At 43.9% G+C, this 8,696-nt stretch overlaps 1 protein-coding gene across 5 annotated transcripts in view; it reads left to right on the top strand.

The window, feature by feature from the left end:
• Positions 1-938: 938 nt before the first annotated feature.
• The window catches only part of abca2 (ATP-binding cassette, sub-family A (ABC1), member 2), a 576,571-nt gene continuing 568,813 nt past the window's right edge, over positions 939-8,696 (top strand). For 3 of the 5 annotated variants that reach the window (XM_078550348.1, XM_078550347.1, XM_078550346.1), the window contains exon 1: positions 939-1,257. In XM_078550348.1, coding sequence (XP_078406474.1) covers positions 1,192-1,257 — 66 coding nt within the window. In that variant the 5' untranslated portion in view covers positions 939-1,191. The remainder of the gene's footprint in view (positions 1,258-8,696) is intronic. The other 2 variants (XM_078550344.1, XM_078550349.1) reach the window with 2 other exon arrangements.

Genomic DNA, 8,696 nt, shown 5'->3' with positions numbered 1-8,696 from the left:
TGATGTGAATACATTGGAGAGAGTGCAGTAGAGGTTTACAAGAATGGTTCCAGGGATGAGCAAGTTCAGCTATGAAGATAGATTGGAGAGGTTGGGATTGTTCTTCTTGGAGAGAAGAAGTCTAAGAGGAGATTCCATAGAGGTGTTCAAAATCATGAGGGGGCTGGACAGAGTAGATAGGGAGAAGCTGTTCCCACTTGTAAAAGGATCAAGAACAAGAGGGCACAGAATTAAAGTGATTTGCAAAAGAAGCAAATGTGACGTGAGAAAAAACTTTATCACACAATGAGTGGTTGGGGTCTTCAATGCACTAGGTCATCATGCTTATTTGGAGAGCGGGTGCAGACAATATGGGCCGAATGGCCTCCTTCTGCGCCGTTAAAATTCTGTGATTTTGTGGTATAAACGCAATACTTTCTTCTCCATATAAACACACAAGACATTGACATATAACCACACATATACAGACACACACATACAACATATATAGTCAGACATATGTAATTATTACTGAAGAAAAGTCCTACAGGCTCCGAACGTTAACTCAGTTTCTCTCTCCACAGATGCCGACAGACCTGCTGGGTGTTTTCAGCATTTCCTGTTTTTATTTTATATATAATCTATAATTATGTATTCTCCCTGAGACAAATGAATATTTTTCAATGGCAGAAATGAGTGAGACTCACCGGACGGCGATGTAGCGCGCGCGGGCGCGCGGAACGGGAACGCGGACTGAGGGTGGCGAGGGCGCGCGCGGCGGGCGGCGGGAGCGCGGACAGTGAGAGGGAGAGAGTGTATGTGGCGGGGGGGGGGGCCCGCGCGCGGACAAAGACAGAGAGAGAGTGGCGAGGGCTCGTGCGCGCGGACAGCGAGAGCGTGTGGCGGGGACGCGCCCAGCTGCCGCCGGGCTGGAGCTGCTGAGCCGGGGTTGTCTTTGTCTCTAGCGGGGAGAGGAGCAGCAGCAGGAGCAGGAGGAGGGTGTCGGTGCTGGGGAGGCAGCGGGACGCTCGGAGGGGAGGGGAGCAGCGATGCCGATGCTGATGTGCGGCTGCGAGTCCGGCCAGGCGCCGCTGTCAATGAGAGGACGCCGACTGTGAAGCAAAACCAGGGGGAGAGGAGGGCGGGGGGGCGGAGAAAGCCTACCCGGTAACCTTTCAGTGTCCGCAAGGCAGGCAGAGGCAGGCAGCAGCCATGGGCTTCCTCCACCAGCTCCATCTGTTACTGTGGAAGAACATCACCCTGAAACGCCGGAGCCCGGTGAGTGAGTGAGTGAGTGACTCCCTTCCCAACCCAAACCTAGAGAACATTGCTCCGGCTTGTGTAGCCCCACCACAAGGAGCTTGTGTGCTAATTGTTATGATATGAGAGTGGTTTCAGCTTCCTGGAGCTTTGGGGTTTGTTGTGACAATCTCTCAGAGATCAGTGGTGCGATTGAAATCCTGGTCCAGGACTTTTCATTATTTGCATTGCCCCGAAGTTTCTTCCTGCTTATTGGGCCTGAGAGGCAGATTCAGCGACCAGTTACATTGTGGTAGAGCATGCCTGGAGATACAGTTGCCTTTTACTACGCACTTGTTCGGCATGTATTCGATCGATGAGAAGCTTGAGAATGCATTTTTTTTGCCCATCGTCCTTAACGTGTAACAGAAAAGGGATTTCATTGGCACCCTCTGATATAAATAATACCTTGTGAGCATTGTCTGTCTCTCAACGTGTGATGGACTAGTAACTGGATTTACACCTGTGACATAGGGTCACAGGTGTCTTTAAGGATTCTGCAGTCTTGCCCTGGACTTCAGCATTAATCCCATTCCCGGTTTAATGCTAAAATTTCACCAGAGAAGTGATCAGACATCAGACCTTTGTAGCAATGGATACTGAGTTAAATCTGTATTGGGTGATACATTTTAATAGATCTCCTCTTGGTATCAACAAATTGTATCTCTACAGAGGAGGACATCTAGTCTGATGATAAGGGCAGTTTCTATGTATTTTTCAGGATGTCAAGATAGTACAAGCTGTTTGTCAATGGGCCTGACTCAGGATAATGAATGCCAAACATTTCAGTATTTTATCTCGGAAGCAGGGACAGGGAGGAGAGTTTTTGGCTTAATTACTTCTTGATACTGAAGGCCACATAAATCATATTGTAATATCTATATTAAACATGAGGGACTAATGCAGCCTGCATGCACCAATCCACTAGTCAATAACAGGGCAGGATCAATAAAATACCTATAAACATGCAGTATTGGAAGAGAAATTATTTGCCATTTGGTAGACAATTTGCTTGTTCACTGTTGGTCTATACACTGCAGGATAACTGGGTACACAGCTAGGATCAATGCGCAATATGGTAATTAAGTGTCTTTTAAATTGCTAGTGAACTTGCATTTTGCAGTCGTTTTGTGATTTATATCACTTAATGGTTAGCACCTTACATCAGCTATACAACGTTTGTGTTTTAGTCAGAAGGTTGTGGGCTTAAATCCCACTTAAGAGACTTGTATGTAGTCCAGGCATTGCAGTGCAGGACTGTTGGAGTGCTTCACTGCTGAGACTGTTCTGTCTTTCGGGTGAGTCATTAAACTGGCATCCCATTTGCCCTCTGTCCCAGTGTCCTGACGAACATTTCTCTCTCAACCTGCTTCGCTAAAAGCTTGGTCGTTTATCTCATTATTGTTTTTGGGAGCTTGCTGTGCTCAAATTGGTCCCTGCATTTCTTACATAACAACAATAATTCCAATTGAAAAAGTACATTATTGGAAGTAAAGCACTTTAGAACGGCCTGAGGTTGTGTAGGGCACAATGTGAATATACATTCTTTCTTTTCTTCAGTGACAACACATTTGGTGTCCTTGAATGTTACAATACCAGCTGTAGAATTAAAGAGAATAAGGGAATAGGGAGATGGAAAAATTGTTTTGGATCTAGTTCCTGCAAGTTCTAGCCCTTTCTTAGGCCATTGGAATGATATCAACACAATAGTCACAGGCATCGTGGTAATGCCACTGGACTAGTAATCCCACCACGGCAGCTGGTGGAATTTGAATTCATTTGATAAGTCTGGAATTGAAAGCTAGCCTCAGCCTTGGTAACCTTGAAACTATCATCCATGTCTATCTGGTTCACAAATGTCCTTTAGGGAAGGAAATCTGCCATTCTTATCTGGTCTGGCCTACATGTGCCTCCAGACCCACAGAAATGTGGTTGATTCTTAACTACCCTCTGAAATGGCCTCACTAGCCAGTCAGTTCAAGGGCAATGAGGGATGCGCAACAAACTCTGGCCTTGCAGTGATGCCCACATCCTGTGAAAGAACATATAAACACCGTTGCCTGAACTTGGCTGTATTTTATTTAAATGTTGAAATATGGTTGGATGAAGGATGCCTAAAATTTTAAATTGAAGACACCTTCGCCCATTTACAGGACGGTGCGAACATTAAATTGAAGATTTGTATCTGAGACCAGTGAATCTAGTGGAGCAGAGTTTGTGGTTTAAGAGATCCAACAGTAAAAACTAAAAGAGATTCTCTGTCAATTTTCTGTTGGTTTAATATTACCTTTATGTAACAATGGGAAATTATGAAGCTATTGCGAATTGAATTACAGCCCTCCCCCAGCAGCTGTATCAGCTGAACCTGTCAATGGACTATGGTATATACTGTAGTGTCAGCTGAGACCCAGTGGATAGCATGCTTACTGCGGGTTCCAGTCCAACTCCAGGCTTTCAAGCACGACATGAAGCTGACACCCTGGTGCTCTTCTAAGGGTGCACTGTGCTATTGGAAGTGGTCTGCTTTGGATGATTCAGTAAACTGAGGCACTGTCTGTCTGTGGCCATAAAAGATCTGATGGCCGTTGTATAAACGAGTGGAATCCCTCAGGGGTCTGTCCTGGGGCCTCAGCTTTTTACAATTTATATCAATGACTTAGATGACAGGAGCGAAGGCATGGTAGCTAAATTTGCAGATGACACAAAGATAGGTAGGAAAGTATGTTGTGAAGAGGACATAAGAATGTTGCAGACAGATATAGATAGGTTGAGGGAGTGGGCAAAAATCTGACAGATGGAGTATAATGTGGGAAAATGTGAAGTTATTCATTTTGGCAAGAAGAATTAAAAAGCACAGTTTACTTAAATGGAGAACAACTGCAGAATTCTGAGGTGCAGAGGGATCTAGGTGTTCTAGTGCATGAGTCAGAAAAAGTTAGTATCTCGGTACAGCAAGTAATTACGAAGTTAATGGAATGTTATCCTTTATTACGAGAAGAATTGAACATAAAAATAAGGATGTTATGCTTCAGTTATACAAGGCTTTGGCGAGACCACATCTCGAATACTGTGTGCAGTTTTGGACCCCTTATTTAAGGAAGGATGTAGATGCGTTGGAGGCGGTTCAGAGGAGGTTTACTAGGCTGATGCCTGGAATGAGCGGATTGTCTTATGAGGAAAGGTTGGACAGGTTGGGCTTGTTTCCACTGGAGTTTAGAAGAGTAAGGTGTGACTTCATTGAAGTTTAAAAGATTGTGAATGGCCTCAACAAGCTGGACATGGAAAGGATGTTTCCTCTTGTGAGTGAGTCCAGAACTAGGGGGCACTGTTTTAAAATTAGGAGTCGCCCTTTTAGGACAGAGATGAGGAGAAATTTTTTCTCTGAGGGTTGTGCAACTTAGGAACTCTCTGCCTCATAAGGCGGTAGAGGTCGGGTCATTGAATATTTTTAAGGAGGAGGTAGATAGATTCTTGTTAGGCAAGGGAATCAAAGGTTATCAGGGGTAGATGGGAATGTGGAATGGGATGGCACGACTGTGAGGTTAGAAGCTCATCTCGGGGTTAAATGTTGCCAACACACTGGCTTAGCCTCAGACTATTGCCAGGGAGAGAGTTGTAGTCAGGAGCTAGAGAACGGAGTTTGGAGTGAGGACCATAAACAAGGGCATCAGTCTTCCGAATATTTCTTTGGAGGAAATTTCTGCTCATCCAGTACTGGATGTCGGATAAGCTGTATGATAATTTAGCAACAGTGGAACAGTCGAGAGAGGTGGTGGTGAGGTAGAGCTGAGTGTCGATGACTTCAGAAGATGTCGCTGAGGGGTAGCATAAAGATGAGAAATAGGAGGGGCCAACGATCAATCCTTGGGGGTCACTAAAGACAACGGTGCAGGAGCAGGAAGAGAAGCCATTGCAAGTGATTTTCCGGCTATGATTAGATAAATAATAATGGAACCAGATGAGAGCTATTCCACCCAGCTGGTTGACAGTGGAGAGGCATTGGAGGAGGATAGTGTGGTCAACCGTGTCAAAGGCTGCAGACAGGTCAAGAAGGGTGGAAAGTTTACCATTGTCACAGTCACATAGAATATCATCTGCATTCTTACATTCATATAGCATCTTTCACAAGCTCCAGACCTCCCATAGTACCTCACAGCCAATGAAGTTTTTTAAGTGTAGTTACTGATTTAGGAAATGTGGCAGGCTGTTTGCATACAGCACCATGATAATGAACAGATACTGTCTCTTGTAGGTGTTGGTCGAGGCTTAAAAATGAGGACACTGGGGAGAACTCTCCAATTTTCTATGTAGTAGACCACAGTACAGTGGAATCTCCATCACCCTAACACCAACTGTGGATCATCCTGATTATCTGACAATGTTGTCATGGGACAAAGCTTTGCATCTGACACAACCTCAAAATGTTGTCCTTTGTTGTTGGGTGTTGATAAATTGTACGTGCAAGTCCAAAATTTTGGGCCTCTCAATTATCAGTCACTCCATACCATCCCGTATTGTGAGGGGTAATGGCAGTTTGATTTGTTGGTCTCTGTGGTTTGAAGGGAAACAATGAGCTCCAGCATTAGTGTAAATTGATTGTGATTATTATTTCAAACAGCAACCCAAAGTAGATGTACATATGTTATTATCAGCCCATTGTTAAAATATTTGCTGTGGTCTAGTTCTCAATATACTATAAGAACCTAAGAAGTAGGAGTAGGTGAAAAAGCCTCTTGAATCTGCATCACCATTCAGTAAATTCATGGTTGAACTTCTATGTAACTCTACTTTCTCACCATATCCTCAAATTTCTTGACTCCATGAGTGTCCAAAAATCTGTCAATCTCTGCCGAATATAGTCAATAACTGAGCATCCACAGCTCTCTGGAATAGAGCATTCCAAAGATTCACAATCTTCCAAGTGAAGATATTTCTCATCATAGGCTCACCCCTTGTCCTGAGACTATGGCCCCTAGTTCTAGATTCCCAAGCCAGGGGAAACAGCCTCTCAGCATCTACCCTGTCAAGTCCTATAAAAATTTATATGTTTCTATGAGATCACCTCTCGATGTAGAGCCATTCTGGTCAATCTCTCCTCATATGACAACCCCCTCATCCCAGGAGTCAATATGCTGAAATTTTGTTGCACCCCCTCTAAGGTAAATGTAACCTTCCTTCAGTAAGGAGACCTAAATTATACAGTACTCCAGGTGCGGTCTCACCAAAGCTCTATATATTTGCAGCCAGACTTCCTTTTTCTTATGATCCAACCCTCTTGTAATAAGGGCATCATACTATTTGCTTTCCTAATTGCTTGTTGTACCTGTATGTTAACTTTAAATGATTCATGTACAAGAGCACCCATATCTCTTTGAATACCAATACCAACATTAACTAGTCTCTCACCTACTAAATACTAGTCTTCCTACCAAAGTAGATAATTCTGCATATCCCCACATTATACTTAGTTTTCTACCTTGCCCGCTCTTATTGTCTTTAGCCATTTGCAGCCCCTTTGAATCCTCCTCACAGCTTACATTCCCATCCAGCTTTGTATCATCAGTAAACCTGGATACATTTCACTTGATCCCCTCATCTAAGTTATTGATGTAGAAAATTAGGGGCCATCAATATAAGATAATCACTAAGTATTCAGAAGAGACTTACTTATCTGATGAGTTATGAGAATGTGGAATTCGCTGCAGGGAATGAATGAGAAGAATAGTATAGATGTACTTAAGGGGAGGCTCGATAAGCATATGAGGGAGAAGAATATAGAGAGTTATGCTGAGAGTTAAATGAAAAGAAATGCAATATAAATGACAACGTGGCCTGGTTGGGCCAAATGGCCTGTTTCTAGGCTGTAATTTTATGTAATTACAATAAGCATAACTTGTGCTGCTGTGTGTAGAAAGCAGAATAAAGAAATATATATGTTGTACTATTTTACGAAAAAGGTTATTGCTTTCTTAACAAAAGAATCCTGTTTGTGTCTTCAACTGAGAATCATATGGAAGAAAATAATTTTCCATTTTTGCACCTAATAGCTTACCTATTTTATTGTGAAAACCCTCAAAACAGTCTTGTCACCTGACTGAACAATTGTAATTCAACTGCAATATGTATTGTTTAAATAATTTGTGATAATGTGAAAAAATCAACATTGCCTTTTATTGTTCCGGTTGTTTTGGAGATCTTGATATTGGGGCAAATATAAAGAATCCCAACTCACCTGACACTCTTCTGTTAATACCACGGTTGTGCTGTGTCCTGTTTGCCTAGTTGACCTCTGTTGGCTCCTTTCCACACATGACCACTTATCCTTTGCTATTTCTTTTACACTTCTTCCTCCCTTCACCTCTGTAACCCCCTCAAGCCTTATGGGATGTGGGACACATCACCTTGCTGAATTCACTCTAGAATATCAAGAGTTTCCCCTACCCCCACCCAACCCCACCACTGTCCCCCTCCGTGTGTCGCTCTATTGGTGAGAGAGCTATCAGCCACATTGAATTTCCCTCTTGAAAGTGTTGTGCAGTATTGTGTTGTATATATTGTATTTAAAAGGGGAAGCCTTGTGGCTCAGTGGATAGCGATCCTGCCTCTGAGCTAGAAGGTCTGGGTTTGAGTCCCTTACGAAGGCCAGAATATTACGCTTGTTGGGTGGGCGCGCGTCTGACCTGAATGAGCGTAAAATAACATGCGATAATGTCGGGCGAGCGTCCCGACGTCATCGTGCAATATTTCGGTTAGCGGGCAGGCGCGGGAGTCGGCAGTGCGCCCACCGACAATTAAAAGGCCTATTAAGGGCATTAAAGTCATAATTGAAAGAAATTTTTCGCTGCCCGCCCAACCTTATGGGCAGGATGAGGTTTCCAACAGCTATTAAAAATTAAATAAAGAATTATACATTTCATTAATAACATGCCCCTGCATGTATTTTATAACAATTTAAGTTCTTTGTTTTTATTTCTCAAATGTTCGTCTCCCTGAGCTCTGTGCCTCAGGGAGCTTTTCCTGTGTGCACCTGTGCGCATGCGCGTAAGTTGGGGTTCGCACTCCTAACCCCCTCCCCCCCCCCACCCACACAGGCAGCACTGCAGTGCGCGTTTCATGCTGGGCGAGCCTTAATTGGCACGCCAGTGTGAAATTGCAGACTGCCCTGATCGCTGGTGGCTTCCCGACTGCTCCTGCACGCCCCCACCGAGCCCGCCCGACGAGGGCAAAATCTTGCCCCAGGACTTGATAGCCAAGGAACGTGCATTTATAACTCAGCCAAATAGGTTGATTATCAACCATCAAGTCCTTCCGACACATGCCGTATGCCGCAGGCAGTATGAGTAAGAGAGATTCCTAGTCAGGTAGAAAGAATGTTGGAACCTCTTACTATCCATAGCTCCAGACTATAATGTACATGT

The sequence above is a fragment of the Cetorhinus maximus genome, chromosome 10 (genome assembly GCF_964194155.1).
Source record: "Cetorhinus maximus chromosome 10, sCetMax3.hap1.1, whole genome shotgun sequence".
Taxonomy (NCBI): Eukaryota; Metazoa; Chordata; class Chondrichthyes; order Lamniformes; family Cetorhinidae; genus Cetorhinus; species Cetorhinus maximus.
This window is presented reverse-complemented; position numbering and strand designations above follow the sequence as displayed.